Here is a 22,525-nt window from a genome sequence, read left to right on the forward strand (position 1 = left end):
GGATCCATTACAATTACATGGAAGACATTATTGACAGCAGTATTATCAAGAAATGCCAGCACAAAACTTGGTTAAGAACTCCTAGTTTAGATCATTTTTCCTTTAGTTTTGGAAATGCACTTTTAACATTTTCAATCCTGAAATTTCATATCAGCAGGTTTTAATTTGACTCCAAACTGAATTTTCCTTTCCATAAATAAAGCACCATCTGTAACTAGACTCCCATCCAACTTACCATAAGATAAATGATGTTTTTGTTGTCAAGGTGATTTCATACCAGTTCCTCAGGAGTGGAGAGATGAAAATGTAACTCAAGGATAAGCAAAAAAGAAAAAAATTGAATTTGTAGCAACTAAAGATAGGATTATGTGAATTTTGGGAAATTCATATAATCCCTTCACAATTGCTGCTAGCTGCATATTTCCCTGACAACTAATAATGTATATCTAGAAAGTCCAAACAGACCTCTTGGCTTTTTGCTGGTGTGATATTTAAAGCGTTATACCCCTGCAAGTCATTTTAAAACCTGCCAAAAATTACTGCATTAATTCAATTCTGACATATTATGTGCCCCTGAACTCATTTGTTACCTTAAACCTGCTTTATTTCATAGCTGTGGAACAATACCATTCACATATTTGAAGGTTTTGATTTTCCTCCCAGGAGAAATTATTTTAAGTACCAATTTTGAATGTTAGCTTCTAACAAAGGAGCTCATGTTTGAATGGTCTTTAATTTGGTTAGTAGTAGTAAACATAAATGTACTAGTATGATCACATTCAATTAGCAGAGAAGAAATAATGACAAACTCCATTTTCTTTGCTCTGCACATTTTTGATTAACAGACATTTGCTTTGTAGATGGGTGCAACAGAACCCTATTGTTATATACAGATTAGAAATGTAAACACTTAGTATTTCCCACAACTATTGACTACACAATTGGTGAAGAATGTTATTTCAAAAAACACTGTGAAGAGCTTAAAATGTGTAAATGAAGTCAAAGAGCACTACTGCCACCTAATGAGCTGATTTGAAAACCATTTTCATTAATGAAGCATATCAATTCTTTTCATAGAGCAAAAACAGGCTATTAATTTCTGCAATAGAAGTGAAGGATCAACAACAAATATAGACAATTAGCCATGACAAAGTTATAACTGTGATGTATACCACATTCTGTGCAAGAGCTGTTATTCTAAGATCATAATAACCGTAAGAAAATTTAGTCCATCTTGTTGGATCAATAAAAAAACCACCTAAGAATCCCAAGAAAACTCCATTTAATGAATTTTGTTATGGAAATATATGCAGGTGGGTCTCCTCACCATTCATCAACATTTTACCATTTGACAATATTAGACATATGTGAGCTATGTGCTTCACAGACAACTTCAAGGTTAGGGACAGAAGTTATACATAAACCAGTTTCAGTGATCAGAAACTGGTTTAAACCTGTAACAGAACAGAAGCTCAGTGCACATAAGCTAGTTTCAGAATGGCTGAAACTGGTTTAGGATAAACCTGGTTTAAGATAAGCCTGGTCGAATGCAGTATCAGTCTTAACAGATTTAGGTCAAACTGGTTTATGAAGCTTCTGTCCCCGACCCCTTCCTGGTTCAAGTTAAATCAGAGTCCTCCAGCATTCCAGCATGATTTGTAGCCCTGGGCTGGGCTGGGCTATAAGCTCCAGAGGGCAGGGCTGGCCCCACCTCTCTACTCCCTAGCTGGGGCAGTGCCGGCTGGCTAACAAAGGGAGGAGCAAGCACCACTGAGGATGCAGCCCAGTCTGTGCAGGGGGTGGGGAGAAAGACCTTCCACGCAAACACCAGCTGGGATCTGGGGCCAGGGAGGGATGTTAAACACCCCTTCCCTGGCTCAAACTTACTGCTGGCTGTGATTGTGGACTACAAATCCCAAAGGCATCTGGAAGCAGGAAGAAGTAATGATGAGCAACCCTGCAGAGTCCTGCTGCTCTAATTTTGGACTGCAAATCCCAGAGACCTTGGGGAAGCAGGAAAAAGAAGTGAACGCACAGCCAGAGAGCCACGCTCTAGTGCCCCCCGGCTTCTGGCCTGATCCACAGCAGCCATGTAGCTGCATTTCCTGAATCAAAGGTAAATGTCTGTTCTTTTCTATTTCAATTCAATTTGTGCAGCTTAGACTAACCTGCAAAGACTGAATCGATTCAGCCTCAGGCTTTTTGACTGCCTGTACTTAGCCCAACTCTCTCATTTAAGAAAATGACAAAGAACAAAATCCAGATTGGTAAACTAGGCACCTAAAGATAAATGTCTGAATTCTACCTGAGTAAGTCATGGAATCATACAAAAACAGGCTGGAAGGGACCTCAGAAGGGCAACTAGTCCAACCCTCTGCTCAAGGCAGGATCACCCCTGGCTAAATCATTTCCAACAAATGTTTGTCCTAGCTGCTCTTAAAATTTACCAAAGATAGAAATTCCAACCTCCAGATACTCTGTTCCAGTGTTTAACTACCTTACTGAGAAAGTTCTTCCTAATATACACTTCAGTTGTTCTTTCTGTAGTTTAGGATCATTAACCCTTCCCATGTTCCACAAAGAAATGTTTCTTACCACCCTCTCTGTAAGTAACTGAAGACTCTTATTATATACTCTCAGTCTTCTCTTCTCCTGACTAAATAATCCTAGTTCTTCCAACCTCTCCTCTTAAATCATGTTTCCTTGACCTCTAGTCATTTCTGCTGATCTCTATGGGATTTTTTCTGATTTGTTTACATCTTTTTTAAAACATGTTCCTCCAATTGAGGAAATGCTGAATACAGCATAAGAATCATTTACGTTGATCTGAGGCCAACAGTCCTGTTAATACAACTCAGTATGTTTTTTGCAACAAGAAGCATACTCTTGGGTCATATTCAGCTTATAGTTCACTAAAATCCTGGGTCCTTTTTGGCTGCAGTCTGTAGAACTTTGTGCATGCAACTTCCACCTACAGAACAGAACTTTTCACTTGTCCTTTTTTAATTTAATTAATTTCAGACCTTTTTCCACTTTTATAACGTCATCGTAAATCCTAATCCAATCCTCTAAAGCATCCACCACTCCATCAAACTTGGTATCATTTACAAAATTTGCTAGGGGTGCATGCAGTCCCATCCTCCAGGTCTTTAACAAAAATATTAAATAGTACTGAACCCAAGACTGACCCCTTGATCCCTCCTCCTAATCATACACTTAGTCATTAATCTCTACTTTCTGAGCACAACAATCCAACCAGCTATGTAGTCGCATTACAGTACTTTAATTTAGACTGAATTTCCTTAGCTTACTAATGAGATCATCATGGGAGACAGTAGCAAAAGCAATCCTAAAGTTAAGGTGTCACAGAGTACCCAAACATTGTTTTTCAGATGCACTGCTCTATGGGCAGTCTGCCTAGCTCTTTCCTGCCATGCCTTCTTACACAGAATGCAGGAGGCTGCCCTGGTCTTATTACAATGACCACTGATATTGTGGCCCTGGCCTTATAGGCCAATTGCATGGCTCCATACTTCCCCTACACCAAGCCCTATGCCCCACAGATCACATCCTTACAGATGTTCTACCAATTGCAGATGTTCTAGCTTCTCTGGATCTCCTGAACCTTCAGCCACTCTCAGCCCCCTCCAGGCCCTCAGACCTCTCAGTCTCTCCGCACAGCCTCTTTCTGGGCTGCCGGACCCCTCAGTCTCCCTCTCGGCCCACATCAGGTTACCAGACCCCTCAGTCTCTCTTCCAGCCCTTTCTCTAGGCTCTCAGACCCCTCACTCAACACTCCCTGGGCTACCAGGCCCCTTATTCTCCCTCCTGTGTCCTCTCCAGGCTGCAAGCCACTTTTGTCCTGGACCCTTTTGGTTCTTCACTTTCCAGGCTGCTGTCCAGTCCCTTGAATCTATCTGATCCTGCACTCCATTCCCAGCCCCTTGCTGGGCCATTGGACCCCTGGGGTCCCACAATGCTCGCTGGGCCTCACTATATTCCTCAGGCCCCTTGCTGGGTTTCACTATCCAGGCTCTTGGACCCATCTGGTCCTACACTCTATTCCCCAGTTGCTTGCTGGGCAGCCAAAACCACGTGGTCCTGGTCTTCCCTGGCCAAGTGCTTTTCTGTCAGGGTGTGCTTCCCTAGTCTTCCCCCTCAATGGGGTAACCCACAAGGGGCAGCTAAGGCTTTCTGGTGTCCCATCCTTGCCTTTTCCTAGAGTAGTCCATGCATGGCATTTCATGGAAGATACCCTGCCACACTAACCAGCCCCAGTTGGGTGAAGTTTTTGGTCTTACCCAGGACCAGTCTTCAGGCCTACCTGATCTTACACATCCCTCTCTGCCCCTCCCCCCCACAATGTTCTACACCTCTCCCAGGCTGCTAACCACTTGGGCCTCTGGCTCCATCTCCCAACCAAGTCCTCCATCTCTGGCCCCCAACTCATTCTCTGACCTTTTTCCTTGATCCCTCCTCCTCCTCCAATGACCTAGCACTACCCATAGTCATCCCAGGCTGCACACCCCTTGACTCCTTCCTCTTAGCTGCAGCCAGAAAAGTACCTTTGACCTCTCTTAGACTGCAGCAGAGACTACCAGAGCCAAGAGAGCCTGGAAATCTCAACTGGCCTGAGGCAGGGCCAGGGCCTTTTTCACCCTTTGGTCCCTCCTGCACCCTGTCCCCTGGCCCTGCATGGGCCAGTTGAGATTACCAGGGTCATTGCTGCAGCTGTCAGCCCTGTCATTTCTGTGGGTCTTCCTTCTTGGGTCCCTCCATAGATCGCTCCATCTCTGGGCTAGCCCAGAGCCCTCCAGAGGTCTTCCCTAATGCAGCCCCTTCCTTCCCTGCGCTCATCCAGATCCCTGAATAGGCCCCTGTACTCTGCCCCACTCACTGGGTTCATCCAGACCCTTCACTAGGTCTCCCAAACACTCAGTCCCTCTCCCAGGGCTGACCTGGCCTCTTAGTATGCCCCTATGTACTCAGCCCCTCTCAGGACTCATCCAGCCACACCATAGGCTCCAGGCACTGAGCCCCATTCTCAAGGCACTGGACCCCCATCGTGGGTCCCCCAGGAACTTCTTCCACCCCCTTAGTTCCTACCCAAACATTCCAATGTTATTCTTCTTGCTTGCATTCAGGAACAGCAGCCTTTCTGCTGGGTGATGTTCCTTCACCAGCTCCCAAAAAGTTACTGCCAGCCCTACTGTCAGGGTCTGGGCTTATATCCTGTCTAAACCCAGCCATCCTTCAATCAGGTGACTCCCTTGATCAGGCCTAGCCTCACCTGCCAGCCCCCTCGGTCAGCTGACTCTGCAATTAGCCCTGACCCCTCCTGCCAGAAGCTCAGCAGGCTGCCTGACCTCAAGTGGCAGGCACATCAAGTGCCCTGCCACACAAGTTATATCATATAAAGCTCTTCACCCATTCACAAAGCCTGCCCACTCACACAGCCTATCAAGTCACCAAAAGTGATTCAAAATATCTTCACTTCAGCTACCCCAAAACCACTTAGGTACTGAATTCACTCAGCATCTATAGCTTAAAGCTCAAAGAGGCTTAGGCACCTAAATCTGGGACATTACCCTGCATTCAAAGATATAACCCAGTATCAGCTGCTCCAGCTCCCCTGTAAAGCTGTGTTACTGCTGCCATGATTGCACGAGTCAAAGGACCAAGAAATCAACCAGGCAAGGGGAAGTCTGACCATATCCTAGTGGTTAGAGGATTTATCTTAGACCAAGCAATCTGAGGTTCTTGCCCTCAGGACTATTTAAATTTTTATCCAAAGCTGTCTATTTTAATACATGAACAGACCTAGGAGCAGGGACCAGATATCAGGATTCTTCTCTCCTAGCTGAATCCTACTTCCTGGGTGAATCCTCTAAACACCATCAAAAAGTGGACTACACCTTCATTAGATCCCATTGAACAGGCACACCAAACAGCCTTGAGTCAGGTACCAAAACTCAAGAGAGGCACAAGTCCAAACACTCCCCTATCCTTGCCTAAGGCCACATACAGAATTCAGTTTCTACTGGGAGAGTTGCTGCTCTGACAGAAGAAACTACAAGTGTACAGATATTCAAGATGTTTCTCCCAGAAGAAAAATGGTCACTCCAGAAGAAAAATAACCCGGGAACAACGAGGCTTAAATCACTCCCAGGAGAGTGAATGTCTGTACGTGCTCCCTTCTAAGGGAAGCCAGAGCACAATCCTCCAGCATCCCAGAGTCCTTTGTTCTCCCATCCCCCAAAGGACAGTGCATCACTCAGGCTAAACTCTTCTACTCAAATCAAGCAGGGAACAGAACATGAACCTTCAACAATCCCCACATTCTGCTGCAGCGAGACACAAGCTAACCCTGAACAGTCTAAGTCAGCCAATCAGAACTGCCCTGTATACTGCTGCCATCTGTCTCCACAAAGACTGAAGGAGCCTGCAGAGCATACCAAAATGTGTGCACAGGAGCCCCCTGGCTGCACAGCATCAGCACAGCAGGCTATCTGCTCCTCAGGGACTCAGCATTCAAATACAGCAAAAGCTTTGTTATCCAGCACCCATGGGAAATGGGGGGTGCCAGAAAACAAAAGATGCCAGTTACCTGAGAGGCCCAGGCCACCGCCTCTCCCGCCATGTCCAGGGTGTCGCTGCCCCTCCCATGGGACCGAGGGACAGGGAGGCAGGCCCTAAGCAGCAGGTACTTCCAGTTTTGCTTTTACCTATGCCGGCTTATAAAATGCCAGTTAACGCAGTGTTTACTGTATCTTGTTTATGTATTTCCAGGAATGTTTTTCTACCAGGGAAGCAAACTTGGGAGAATTCTCCAAAATCATTTGAACAAGTGTATGCACTCTAGCTCTAGTTGACTGCTGCTCAGCATCCAGGCTCTCCAAATCATCTTTGGGAAGCACCTAACTCTTCTTGTAATGCATAATCCTTTTCTTTGAATTCCTGTCAAAATTAGATCACATCCTTAATTCTTAAGCATACTAAAGCATAAATTGATGGTGCCTAGGAGGTCAATCTGGATTTTGTCCAGAATAATTTTGCTAAAGACAGAAACTTTCAGTGGGGCCTCTTATGTGTACACTGTAGTTGCTTACTGTACACACAAAAGCTTGCTCCAGTACACTGCAGGTGCAAATTGCTGGGCATGTCCTTTAAAGAGATGGACACATGTATTCATTCTCAATGTTTATTTTGCATCCATCACATTGATGGATCACCATCCATAACACTGATGCTGTTAAGAACAAAATTAAAGATTATAAGTAATCTGACAGAACCCACAACAAGCATGTTTCCTCCATGGGTCCTAGAGAAGGAAACTGAGTGACTTGCTCAAGGTCACACAAGATGTCAGTAGCAGGGCAGAGAATGGAACCTGCCTCCAAGGTTCCAGGATGGCACCTTTCCCTGCCTCCTGACACCAATACGTACAACAGTTCTAATAACAATATCTGATAAAGTAACTGTGTGACCCCTCTGGCCATCATTGAAATACAGCCCATTATGCTGTTGGACACATCCTCCAGAAAACAGTTAAGATAAGAAATAATAAAATAATATCACATCATCCAGTTGAAATTACTGAAGAACTTTCAAAGGTGAAAAAAATACATATAATTATTCAAGCTAGAACTGGGCCAGGGTCAGATCTACCACACTACTTGTGTGAAAATTGCTATAATAAAGGTCTTAGTTTTACATCTCCAAAAAACTGCATGCCGTGAACATCACCCTGAGGCACCTACAGAAAGAGAAAATTGCTGCATGCCAATTCATTAACCTTCATCTCCCATTCATGAAACAGCTATACCTTAGCCCATTCAGCTTTGGTGTAGGAGCAGACTCTACCTTCAAAATGGCATGGTTACATGGTTAGGCTGCCCTAGCTCTATTCCACATTGCACAAAATCATACTGAGATGACTTTGCTTTAACAGACTTTTCCCAAAAATGAAACAAAAAATGCAAAATTCATTTTCTTTAGACATTTTCTTCTTCTTCCTTTATATTGATACATGAATATTGTATTTTCTCCCAGGTGTTTTTACAAGGTCTGAAGCTTTTTTTAGACCGGGTGCTCGTTACCATATGCATATAACTTTCTGTATCAAAACTTCAAGAATTCACTCCAAAATGAGCAGCTATTCCTCCCCCTAGAAAATAAAAGTCATTAAGTCTGGCTAATGTCCTAGAGACTCAACTCTCCTTCCATTCATTCCAGTGTAAATTATAAGCAACTTTACTTGAGTTAGTGCACTTACTGTGATTTAAAGCAAGTCAAAGCACAGAATCAGGTCCTTTGAGACTCAAAGCATTTTAAATTCACTCAAAGCATTTCACTAAAGTTAAGGTACAGACAGCAAAGTCTAGGATTTTTCACTCCCTATTAGCAAGAAAAGATAATCAACCAAATAATGCAAAGCAGTGGATCTTGTTAATTACCCAACAACAAAAGCAACATAAACCATCATAGTTATATTTCCTGTGGATTACTTAAATTTGCAACCTCTCATCCCTTCTATATGATTCAGGCCTGGTTTATATTAGATTCCATCTATCATTCTGGATACATTAAAGTAACTGCACAAGCACTAACCCTAAACATAAAAGCATTGCACAGGTATAAAAGTGAGTAGCACCAACACAGCTTGTCAATTTCAAACTGAAATAAGATGGATCAACATGAGATATGGTCTGACATTTGTAAAGTGTCACTACATCATTGCCTCCTTCTCTTTCTCCCTGCTTACTCTTAAGCATCTTACTCTCACATGTAAAAATACTATTTGCTGCATATTGTGTCAAGATTTGTGTCTGTGCAAAGGGGACCCCTTGACCACATAAACTCGCACTTCCTTTGCAGAGATATAAGAGACAAAACCAGTTGGAAGGCAGTGGAAGACCAGACAAAATGCAAAAGAATTACTAATCATGAAATACACCATAAAACTATATCCATACCCTGAGGCAGTGATTCTTAACCTTGTTAGACTCAAGCCATCTACTGGAAAATGCCAGGTCTTAAGCTTTCACTCATTTCTGAGTGCAAAAAATTCTTCTGTTGCAGAGAACTCATAAAGGCCACAACAGGTCAGAATGTTTGTGACACTATGGCTTCCTATTTGAAATCTCTGGGTGTATCTTGTGAATCATGTGCAAGTGTTTGCACACCTAACACAGTGCTAATGTTGTGCAGCACCCCGGTTGAGTGTCATTGCCTTAAGGCATCTCTCTTCAATAACCTAAGACCACAGAGATTTGCTATCTTGGTTCTTAATCCCAAAACCTATTTAGCACAAATGTCATGTCAATACTTTATTAATTCCAGTTGCTTAGTTAGTTGATGTAGTGATGTTTTTTTAAAGGGAGACAGTGAAAACACTGGAGTGAGGTTAACAACTATTAGTACAGCTCCAGAGATGGCCATTAACCTCTTAAAATAAAAAAGAGAAAGAATAAGCATTTATCTTAAAACTTCACTATGCCAAAGGTACAGGTACAGTTCATACCTTTGAATCTTCATCGCTCACTCCCAGTTCTAATACAGCTTGAGGAGATTTCAATTTCGCCTGGGTGGACTGAGCCATCTGAAGGTTAAGCTGCCATCCAACTGTCTCAAGCTATAAAACACAAGCTCAGGTTAGAATTAAACGCTGCACAAGCACTGAGGAAGTGAACTATCAACATTTGGGGCTTGTCTGTGGCAATGAGTATAAGCATGCTTTAAAAAAGGTCATTAGGATACCCATATAATTTACTGCCCTATCAATGGCTCCTGAAACAAATCAGTTGAAAATGTCTTTAAATATTGTGTATTTACAACACCTAAGCCCATCTCGAGGATGAAGAGCTAGTATGTTTGAGCAGATCTAAGTTCTCCTAACAATTACACTATTACTTGCATCAATTCCCAGTCTTACTGAAACCAATTAATAAAACACAAAAACATCCAAAGGATAGACAGCCTGAGTTTTCCAAAGCTGATGATCATCACCTGAGGCTCCCTCTCACTTGTTTTATACTCAAATTCACAAAAACAGTCTTAGCAGAATACTTTCAGAATAATCCAAAAAGCAACATAACAGACCTTCTCTGTGTGCATGTACCATCATACCAGCTGAAGTTAATGACAAAAGCTATTTTGTACTGCTTTTACTCCTAGTGTAACAGAACCAAAACAGCTTGTTGTGCCATGTACAGAATTTCTTCCACACACGTACTAAATATACTCTGTACAGCTTTTTATCCCAAGATCAAAATGATGTACAGACATTAGCAAATTAAGCAACACAATATTTCTGTGAATAAAACAGAATATTTGCCAGAGAACTAAATTCTCAGGTTTTTCTTACTAAAAACAGAAGAAAAATAAAGAGAATTACTATTTGATGATGTATTTTATTCGCGTAATTTCCACCTCCTTCAGGTTAGAAGTATAACTGTATTACTTGGAATTTCTTTATATTTTGTTTGCGGAAGTATTTTAATTTGGTTATGTAGCTAAATATAGGAAGGACATATGAAAAGCAATGGATGCCCTGTTCTAACAGCCGGTGACAGCTCAGCTCAGATAAGAGTTCTCAATTCAAGGTAAAGACTGGCCTACCAATCCACTGACAGCAACAGAAAGATTTAAGAGAAAACCTCCAAATGACAGTGGGAAGTTATATCATGTATACTGAGTGTAGAGAAATCAGTGTAGAGGAACAATTAGCTAAAACTGGTACACCTTACAATTTTATATTTGTCACTTCACTCGTGCTGATTCTTTACTGACTTACAAAAAATCAAAATAGGTCCCTCAATCCAAAATATGGGAGATCATGCCAAGAAGTCACACTGATTTAAGGGCAAGATAATATATTTAAAATGTGCTCTCAACATTTTGCGCAGTCCACTATAGCTATTTGAAGACTTCTTTAAAACAAAAAACAAACCCATAGGGCTTAACTAAACTAAGACGGGCTTAATCCAGAATGTGAGTCTATCCACACCTGGTTTAACTAAATCAGATTTTAAAATGTATTAACAGATACAAGTTACAATATAGACAAGCCCTGCAGCAATATCAGGGGTTTGTGAATGAAGTTTCCATGCATATTTTCTTTGAGCAACAGCTCACAAGGTCCCAAACGCTGGCCAACAAAAACTTGGGCATGAAACCTCATTAATAAAGATGGTTTTCCTTTTCCCAAGTAGTTATATTTCCAATTTTTTTAACACCCACATGTTTCTTGAGTAGAGACTGAACACTACTATAAGAATCCAGGATTTTTATTTTAGTTTCTTAGAAACAAAAGTATTATTACGGTTCTGGTTTGAGCCTGTGTGTCTGTATTTCTGACAAACAGACATTTATTTTAACACAGTTTTGTATTAGTTTGGAAACTTCAACTTAGCAAGTTCGCAAATTGCCCAGGATCAGAAAGTAAACTGTACTCAGCTGCAGAGACAATAACAATACCCACAAGCACACTCACTTTCTGGCCTTCGTGCCACTAAACTATTCTCTGTAAGAGAACAAACGAACCAAAAACAGCAAATACATCCAAATTGATGGCTTTTACTTCACTCTTAATTCACATTATCCATCGCTACAGCAGAGATCTTGGATCAAATACACAACGTATGGTATAGCACAATGGTCTGAGTTCACAATGGAACAGCCACTCTTATTTTTTCCTTTAATTGGTTTACAGGCAGCCCTCAACTTACAACATTTCGAGTTACAACATTTCGCACTTACATTTATAAATTGACACCGTTTCAACTTTATGACGTCAGTTTAGACTTTACGATGCTTGATCCAATGTGACACCACGCCAGCAAACAAGCTTGCTGCATCACTCATCTCCCTGGAGAACATCTGTCCAAACTTCCTTGGACACTGTCTTTAAGAAAGCAGACAAGGCTCCAGAAAAACCTGCAGCCAAGACTCTTGAGAAAACTCCAGCCAAGAACCCTTCAAAAGTCCAACCAAGAGCCTTTCAAAAAGTCCAGCAAAGTCACCTCAAAGAAGTCCTTCCAAATCAATATGATCGCTATTTACACTATAAATACATTAATGTAGCTATATTATTCATTTATAATTGATCAAGTACAAAATTCTGGGGTATTTTTTAGTGAAAATAGGGTATTGGGCCTTGGTTCAGGAACCAATTCCCCATTTATAACATTGTTTCTTAGGAGAAAATTGGTTCCGAGTTACAATATTTCGACTTAAGATGTGGTTTTCAGGAACCAATTATGTTGCAAGTCCGAGGACTGCCTGTACATTAAAATATTGTTGTCATGCAGCTATATTAAAAATGATAATGACATATGGATCATACAAAAAACAAAGCAAAGCAATGTTAATGTATCATATGCTTCCTGAGGCTTCAAAGAGGTTTGCCTAATTTTCCTGAAAGGGAGATGAAACCTTTATTTTGGCATAGTCGTGTTTATTTAGATGATGCTCAAAATTGCAAAATACCAATTCACCTTTTGAGAGCAGTAACAAAGTTTCTGTACAAAATCTTTGAATTCTCCTCAGCCTGACAAAGGGCGTTTGGACCTAAAAGCTCGCAAAGAAAGGAAAAAATTGTTAGTATTAGTTGGTCTGTTAAAAGGCATTGCCTCTAACCGAAGAGTTCTGTCTCTCTTAGCCCAACATGGCTACAACATACATCCCTGAAAGTTTCTGTACAGCATTTACACCCAGGGCACAGTACTTGATAACAATGAAGTGATAAAAGATTTACAGTTAAGTTTTCAGGGGTTAAAGAGACATTGTAATTATTTTAATTTCTGATGCAACATTTGCTATAATCAGACAGAAAGGAAGAAATTATTTCCTAGTAGCCAGAACTGAACTGATTATATACTGCAAATTTCAAAGACTCCTTAAGAGGTACTGCTTAGAATAAAATGATAAGCAGTATAAAATTAATACACATTTTCAGTTACTGTAGACCATTGGTTAATATTTCCAATCAGCATTTATTTATAAATGTATATGGAACATGAAGAAAGGCTACACAATAAATAATGTATTTTCAACTATATTACTCATGTTACTCCTCATGGTAGTACTAACACTCGTGTATTTAATTTTTAACTGATTGTTTAACAAATGCACACCAGGAAGTACAAGTCAGAAAGTTAACAGGGTGGGGAAAAAAAAGGCAGATAGTATTAATGCAGCTAATAATTAGCATGTATAAAAGCATTGTTATTGTTTGTTCCACAGCTACTATTGTGGACAAATCCAGGCAGCTATGAAAAGGTCAAGCTTGAAGGTACCTATGCAATTCCTTTTTCTTGGGAATGTTTGCACCCAAAGGAGATGCAGTACATACCAACAGGTATAAAAAACCAATTATAGCAATACAAACTGTTACTAACCAGAGGAAGGATCTGATATGCATATCAGTGTTGCTAACCTGCCCTAACACAAAATAAAGTTGACCCTTTATCTATAGATCATAGATAAATACTGATAAATATAAATAAGCAGTATAATATCTATTGTATAGGTAAGGAAAACCTTATTTTCAATAAAAAGAAATATCCCAATTTCTAGTCCAGCAACTTATCTATTGGAGTCTAAGGACACAGGATTTTTAATTGTGGGCTACTGCCTCCGACTGACATGGCTAGATAATCTGACATGACTATGGTAGATTTTTATATCAAAACCTATACTGAATATAATTCATTCTGCATGGAGGATCTGTATGGGCCTTTGTACAACTTAAATGACAGCAAATCCTATTTTCAGGGCTGAACCAATACACTTGTGAGAGTTCTCTATTCACAGTTGTGTAAGACTCTAAATAATGTCCACAAAACTCAACAAGTCTGGCCCATTAATGTTTTTCATGTTCTATATACCTCCAAGAGCTTATTTTCTCTGCTGTTTGTAAAAAATCAGTATGCATCACAAAAAACATTCTTCTCAAAGTCACTTGCTTGTCCACTAATTTAATGCAAGATAACTGAGGAACTGTTGCATAAAAACCTCACAAAATTGGAGAGGGTTGTTTTGCTTACATTCTAGATTCAAAATGAACTTGACAAATAGAAAAAACTACTAATTTGCACAAACAATCTGTATTAAGCACATTTGGAAGCCCAGCCTAGTTCATAATACAGGCTGCATTAACCAAAGTCATCTTAGTAGAAATGTTAAATCTACACTGGAGAGCATGCACTACCTTCAGCGTGCGATTCCTAGAAGCTTATTATAATTTTTGGCAGGAAAAGCTGCTAAGCAGTCTGTTCTCTTAATGAACTCCCCTTGCCTTCAAGCAATAGGATCTTTTAGCCAAGAGATTCCCTAACCTGCTCTCACTCAAGTCCCAGTTCCAGGAACTTTGCTCGTCCTTGTTTCACTGTCCAGAAGACCTTCTTTTCAATAAAAATGAAATTAGAAACAGAACAGATTAATGTGGAAATGTTCTATATGGTGTTGAGTAATAAAGGTTACTTCTTTATATCATATGTAGATTAGATTTTATTTTTATTATATTTTTCAATTAGTTAACTAAGGAAAAGGAAATAAGAGCAAAATACTCCTTTAGTTCAGGAAATCCAGTACAAAATACCAATCCATGATTATTCTCTTCTTCATCCTGTTTCCATCCATGCTATTGGTTAGCCATAACCACATGTTGTGATTTGTCTATACCAGACTGCAAATTTTGAGACCAAGATTGACATTTTATCTTTTCGGAAAGCGTTCTGGATAACAGTAATATGAAGTAGGAATGACACGCACTGTACAAGCTCATTTCCCTGGGCAGACCTTAGTGTCTGGACAGAAGATAAGAAGAGAGCCTGAAAACTCTGTCAGAAATATAGGGAATACATCTTCCAGGAAGAAAGGGAGAACCTTGATGGAAACTGAATGAACTTTAGAGTGGGGGAAAACTGGCTGTCCATGACAGATGCTATAGAGCTGAAGCTTAAGGCTGGTGTGAGGAAGCAGATGTACATGCCCATCAGAACATGAGCTGGAAAGGACTGGGTGAACAGCAATTTGGGGATGAAAGCAGAACAAGTAGGACTGTGAGCTGGGAAAAACTGTTGGGAGAATGAGGCTGAAGAACAAAGTATAAGTAATATTCAGAGAAGGCAACTACCTACTTAAGGTATGTCCCTCAATACTGCCAACATCAACTCTAAGACCTCAAAAGTTCATGACAGACTTGAAAATAAGGGTAAAAAACAACAAACAAACAGGCCACCTCCTAGCCAAATTTACTACAGGTACAAACAAATTACAGAAAGCTAAAAGGAGAAAGATTTGTTGCACAGCTGCTGCTCTACAGTGCCTATGAGTTTACACTCTTACTCCACAGCAAGTAGAAGCTAAATGGGATCTACTATCCTTCAACGAAACCAAGTCAGGCTTCCCAGCTTAGGCATTCGCTTATTATGGGGGAAGAGCAGGCACACAGAGAGTTACCACAAAGCAGCTAAGACATGTTAAAACCCTGCTCTCTCAACTCATTGTAATCTTTGGTTTCTCTGTACCCTAAATACTACGGTCTTTTTGTCCTCTGGTTTCTGAGCCTGCAGAGTGCACTCATGTCACATAGCCTAGCTCTTCTCTACAATTGTAAGGATTAGAAACTATGAGGACTGGAAACTTACTTTAAAATGAAAGCTGAGATTTTCAAATCACCTGCCTCCAGGAGTTTTGGCTCTTAAGAACAACAACAAATACAATAATAAAAAAGTCACATAAACTGGCAAGACTAGCCTTCATTCTCAGCCAAGACAAAGCAAAGTAGATAGGTTACCCATAAGCAGTATTTTGACATATCCAGCAAACCACCCACTGTTTTTCCTCCATGAATTTCCCACACTGTAGAAGCATCTTACAAAACAAGTGCTTAGTAGCACTGACCCCAGAGAAACCAGTGGAAGTAGCAGTGAAAATAAATAAGCAGTGTTAGAAACTGTAACAAAAGCTCCACCTCATATTATAGGAGTGTCTGAAATCCATCTTATCAGAATCTCTACAAAAAAAGAAGAGGCTTAGGTAAATGTGACAGCCAATCAGCTTAAAACTATTCTGTCAAGGTATTATGAAAAACCTAGCTTAGATCCTTGCATCTCCTTTGACAAGGCGTGTTGCATTTAAAATAGTTTTTTTCTAAAACATAATACAAATTGTACCTTCCACTCATGCACAATTCCAAACAATGTAGTCTTTTAACGCACCTTTATTTAACTTTCAGATTAATTCAAGACTTTAAAAATTCTCTAATGTGATCCAGAATACATATATGCAAGTACTTTTAAAGCATGTTAAGCCTGAAATACTGAGTTGTTGGGGGGGTTTTTTCCATAAGACAGACATCAAAATGGCATTGAAAGTCTTGTTAAATCCATTATAAACAAAGGTTCTGCCCATCCTCAGACTGACATAGCTAGCTAGCTCTCTCCACTTACTTTACATACTAGTAGATCTAAATGCTCATCAACTGTGTCCCAGTGTGACAAAATCAGGCGCTAAAAATGTCATATAAAATTAAAAAGGTTGCATTTGTCATCTGGCTATGCCTAATTTTTTCAAATACATGGTGAATATGACCCTATGGAAGATATGTTCCCATTGCATTAACCTAAGTTGCTAAGGAGTTGCTGGAGCTACTCAATAAGTGGTATGGATTGGTTAGAAGTTTTAAAAATAAACCAAGTTTGTGGCCATTGGCCAAAACTAAAGGCATCTTTGTAACTAATAAAAGCGTCCTCTGGAACAGCTAGATCACTACTGAAACTACTGAGAAGAAAAATGAGTACTAAGGAAATTATGGTACACTATTAAATCTCTTATTGATCTAGCTCCTAATGAGCCCATTAGTCGGGTCAAATCTGCCTCTGATGATTTCATCACTAATTTGATCATATCTGAAAATAAATGTTAGTATCCATTTTATAAATTTAAATGCTGGCAAAGATTTGATGCTGCTTCAAACAGTACTGGCTCTTCTGGTATTAATAATGTCAAATGGCTTAATTAACATGGACCCTCATGCTTTTAGTTTCAGCCAGTTTCTTACAACGTAGTTAGTAAAACGTTGTTCCAGATGTGTATAGAGATAACGGATTCAAAGCTCCTTAACTATTGACTCAACAGCCATTTTAAGTCAATTACTTACATTTATAATTACTTTTCTCTAGAGAGAAGCTGATTACTTGTGGATTTGCTGAGGCACGCTGACTTTTCATTAATGGCATCTTGCCTCTCCCTGTTGCTGCACAAAGCACGACTGGTAACACAAGCAGCATAATTCAAAGGAACCTGGTGGACAATTACGAAACATTTCTGCTAAACAAACCATGCCCATTGTGTGCCAACAGACAATGAAAGATTCCTTTCCCCCAGATGGAAAAAATTTCAAGGAGAGACAGGGAAGGGCAGTTCTCATTATACCATTGCATCAGCAATTTTATCAAAGTGCAACCTTAATATGACAGAAGTAACCCGAGAGCATGCTGAAAAGGAAGAGAAGACTGCTCTCTTTGTGGCTTTTAGTAGCATAGAGCTTAACAGAGGATATGAAGCGATTCCAAGATTTGGTTTTTAAATACTTCACAGTAGCTGTTGATGTTTAGAACAGGATGGCTATGTTAAATTCTTGGACTCTTGTTAAGTCCCAATCTACTTTATTAGACAAGGGACTGGAAAGTCTTTTGCAGATCCAGGTAGTCTAGAACAGAAAGAAAACAGGTTAACTGTCACTGTTACCCATCCTTGATGAGGTAAACTTGCAATATGTCTTTCTTTATCACTAAAGAGGTTAAAGACTATACCAATAATCTGCAGGACTATACCTTCTTGTGCAACCAGGACCTGTCACGAATTCACAAAACTCACAAATTTAATTAGCCAAGTCTCCCCAAGTGAAAACAATTTTAGTTCAACCATAACAGTGCAGATGTCTTCCTATTTGGGCATCGGTATATCATTTGTATGTTCTATTCCCTTAGGCATACACCATATTTTCTCACATACCAACACATTTTTGTTTTTACCAAAACCAGTTGCTAGAAATTGAAGTGCACATTATATATGAGATGTATAGTAAAAGTTTCTACCACTTACCAGACAAAAGTGAAAGTCAAGTCTATGATCCACAGAGAGCACAAGAGTGAACAGGCTCAGCTCCCTAACTGCTGCTACTCAGTTACTTACTACAAGGAAAGATCTGTTGTTTTTCATTCTGCCTTTCAGAAACAGGATAAGTGTCTAATTCTGGAGCATGCTATATGCAATAACATATGGTATTTGGAATATGGTCTTTTTCTTGTGACTTAGTTTTCAAGTTTAAACAGGCAAAACTACAGAAGATTAACTACAGGTACTATTCACCTTATGCTCCTGCCACATGTTACATATATTACTGAATTAACTGGTTAATCACACAATAAATTTAGACAAGCCACACATGTAAAGTAAAACTGGCCACATGTGCAAAATCATTATTGTGCCATTAAAATGTCCATCCAGCTATAGGAAGAACCAACCAACTACAAAGTTAGTGCTCGAAAATGTGTAACACTTTTATAGCTGTTTTCTATCCAGGTTGAATTTGAACATGTGGCAGGGCCTTAGGGCCACTAAAAGTGTGCTAGGAACTAGACACAACAGATAGCCACCAGCTCCATTTCCCAAAAAAGTAAAAACACAATTACATATAACCTACAATGAAACAGCAGCTGATCAATGGGAGGAAAGACAAGGGTCATGGCAATAATACTGCATAGAGATTAATCAGGGACAAATGTACAGGACAGCTGAATAATGTCTGTACAGGTTTTGTTAATAATTATATTCTTAAAACAAAATTTCAAAAAAATGGCTTGGTTAACTCACTTCTTGTAGATCAGGGGTATAAAACATATGGCCTGTAGGCCAATCTGGCCAGCAGAACCTCTCTAAGAAGTCTATCAGCCTGTGTTAAATCAAACATTAGATTTGAATTTTTTTAACAAATATTTGTAGCTACCTGGCAGCTAGGATGACTGGGGAATGAAGAAGCTTTTTACAAGAGGAAACTAAGAAAAACTTGAATTGCTTAGCCTAGTAAATAAAGGTTGAGAAGGGATATGACTGCTGCCTATTAATATATCGGATATAAACATTAGAAAGAAAGCAGGGGTATTAAAGGGAAAAAGACAATACTGGGATACGAACAAATGCACATAAACCTGTTACAAATAAATCTAGCTTTAAAATCACAAGTAGGTTGCAATAGCAGGGAATGCATGCTGCAATCCAAGAGGACTCTTCCAGACCTCTGCTTTATGTTCCTAAATTATATGGGAAGGGTTCAACACTGCTCTCAAGTACCAGAAAGTGCTGAAGAAAAAAAGATAATTCTATAGAACAGGGTTTTCAAAAATGAAATAAGATATTCAAGCTTCTTGGTTTGGATAAAAAGATTATTTTAGCTATGTTTCTTTGTAGGAGAATATCTCCATTTTACTCAACCCAGGTACATGACAGTTCAAAGATAAAAAAGTATTCCTGACAAAAGAATCTGAATTCACAGTTTCTTGCATTTTAAGATGTGGGTAGTATTACTGTCATAGAGAGTTCATATGTAAAAGAAACTATCAAGGAAGACAGCTCCTTAGTTTACGCTGGCACTCTGTAACCGTTTACAAAAATTCAGAGAGGATCATAACATAATTTTAAGAAACAAAGCTTAAATGCTTTTATAAAAGAGACAGAGAGAGAGAGTGCACACAAACCAGAACTGCAACAGTAACACTGCATGCATGTGATATAGGGGAAAGATTTAACTTGAAGAAGTTTCAGTTTTAAGCTTTCACTAGGTTGTTAAAAAAGTCAAGAGAGTTCCGTATGAATAACACCTTAACACCAAGCTCTTCTAAGCTTTCTCATAGTATTTGAATAGTATATATCAGACAGGCTCAAAATCTTCTTTAAAAGATTCTCAAACAGAGAAAATATTCAGAAAAAAAGAATGCAAGTGGCAGGAATTTCTGTAAGTAATATCTTTTACTGGACCAACTGTATAGTTAGGATAGACTAAGACAAGCTATCAGGTACTATGGTACTCTTCCTCAGGTCTCATCACTGAACAATTTCCTAAAAATTCTTAAATGTTCCTTAGTTAAGAAGCATTTTTCTTAACAACCACACAAACTACATAACTCAAAAAGATGGGTGAACCTGATTCTTCACTCACTATATTGGTTTTATAAAAAGGTAACTCTGCTGGCTAAGTCAGTCAAGGTATTCTTAATTCATTACATAAAAAAATATAAACTGTGATTTTGACATTTTAAAAGTCTGGGGATGCTTCCACTCTTTTCAACTATTATAATAATCAGAATATATTTTAGTTTACCTAATAGATTATGACATATCTTTGATTACTCAAGTACTTCGTACCAACGCACACTTTTGTAAAGAAAAAGACCATTTCACTTTAGTAAATTAAACCTGCCTATACACCAATTTGATTAGCAATCAAGCTTTGTATGCTATACACAGAATCACAGACGTATCTGGGCTGCTACGTACAGAAGGAGACTCAGGGTTTCTTTCTACACTGTATTATTCCAGCTGTGTCAGTAACTCCATACACAAAAAAACCTGAAAAGTCAGTGGAACTATGTTAAAAAAAAAAAAAAAAACCTGGAGTGAAACAGTACTGAATCATATCCTCTGACCCTACCCTGCATAAAATTTACAAACTATGGCTCCAATCTGCTTTTCACTGCAGGTCCCTGCACAGAGCCCAACTGATATCAGTGGGACTAGCTGCTGTCAAAGGGTTTCATTCATTCACATGACACTTCAAGATCAAAGCCCAAATTAGATATTGCACACCAATTTCCCCAAAGGAGAGCACTGATGATTTGTGACGTGGGGGGTTATACATGAGTCATGAGAACACTTAGGATTGGAAAATATGATTTACAATGAAAAACCTCACAGAACACTGTTTATTTAACAAAGAGAGGTTTCAGTCGCTAAGAACATGCAGGAGGAACAGAAATGTGATACTCAAAAACGTGCAGACCAGCAGGAAGAGGTATAAACTACAGGCAGCCCTCGGACTTATGACACAATTGGTTCCTGAAAACCGCGTCTTAAGTCAAAATGTTGTAATTCGGAACAATTTTCTCATAAGAAACAATGTTATAAATGGGAGATTGTTTCCTGAACCAAGGCCCAATACCCTATTTTCACTAAAAATACCCCAGAATTTTGTACTCGATCAATTATAAATGGGTAATATAGCTACATTAATGTATTTATATTGGAAATAGCAATCGTATTGATTTGGAAGGACTTTTTGAAAGGCTCTTGGTTGGACTTTATGAAGGGTTCTTGGATGGAGTCGTCTCAGGACTCTTGGCTGCAGGTTTTTCTGGAGCCTTGTCTGCCTTCTTAAAGACAGTGTCCCAGGAAGTTTGGAGATGTTCTCCAGGGAAATAATCAACGCAGCAAACTTGTTCAATGGCGCGGCGTCGCATCGGATCAAGCATTGTAAAGTCAAAACTAACGTCATAAAGTTGAAACAGCGTGTCAATTTAGAAACGTTGTAAGTGCGAAACATTGTAACTCGAAACACTGTAAGTCGATGACCGCCTGTATACCAGTTCTGGAGGCATAAAGAAGATCTATCATATTTACTTGAATCCAAGGTGAAGATTTTTCCCCTTTTCAACATGGGCGGAAAAGCCCCTGGTTCTGGACTTGCATACAAGGGGTAGGCAGCTACTACAGCTTCAACTCTGGTTCTGATCCAAGACTGGGGTCAGTCAGAGCCACAGCTTCAGCCATGCCCCCACGCCATCTGTCCCCTGCAGCCTCTGTCCCCTCCCCCCCCGAAGCCTCTGCCACCTACCATCAGTCATGGGTCCAGCCCCATTCTGGCCCAGGACACAGAGTACCCAGTAGCTCTGGCCCCAGCCTGGCCACAGCAGTGGTAACTTCAGCCCAAGGACACCCAAGCTGCTGCCACTGCCACTGCCACCATCACTACTATGGCTGGACCAGGACCAGAGCCTCCATGTACTCCATGCCCCAGGCCAGAATGGGGCTGGAGCCATGACAGACAGTAAGCAACTGGGAAAGGCACTGTGGGCAGGCACCATAGGCAAGCGCAGGGGGCTAGGGCTTCAACTGACTCCAAGCCCAGAGTCCATTTGACCAACTTGACAAGGACTGAGCAGCTTAATTTCAAGCACTAATATATATTTGTAAATCAAGTTTACATATTTTCCTAAAATATTTTTCCTCAAATTTAGAGAATCTGATTCTTTATAGCCTTATGGCCTGTGGTGAACGGATCACATCAGACGATTGTAATGGTTCCTTCCAAAACAAATCCGTACCACTGAACAAGCAAAAAGGAAGTTTACATATATGTAATTCAATTCCTCTTCTAACTTGCTAGTATTGATTTAGGTTTTATTAGGCTGCTTTGGAAGTAGGTCCATGAAGGAAGCTGAAGTATACACTCATGCCCTGT

General features: G+C 39.9%; 1 protein-coding gene across 3 annotated transcripts in view; it reads right to left on the reverse strand.

The window, feature by feature from the left end:
- COMMD10 (COMM domain containing 10) overlaps nt 1-22,525 on the reverse strand; it is a 207,889-nt gene that overhangs the window by 157,120 nt on the left and 28,244 nt on the right. For all 3 annotated transcript variants that reach the window (XM_019555292.1, XM_019555295.1, XM_019555294.1), the window contains exon 4: nt 9,524-9,634. In XM_019555292.1, the coding sequence (XP_019410837.1) occupies nt 9,524-9,634 (111 nt within the window). The remainder of the gene's footprint in view (nt 1-9,523; nt 9,635-22,525) is intronic.

Source organism: Crocodylus porosus, unplaced genomic scaffold (assembly GCF_001723895.1).
Source record: "Crocodylus porosus isolate Cpor-Errol unplaced genomic scaffold, CroPor_comp1, whole genome shotgun sequence".
Classification (NCBI taxonomy): domain Eukaryota; kingdom Metazoa; phylum Chordata; order Crocodylia; family Crocodylidae; genus Crocodylus; species Crocodylus porosus.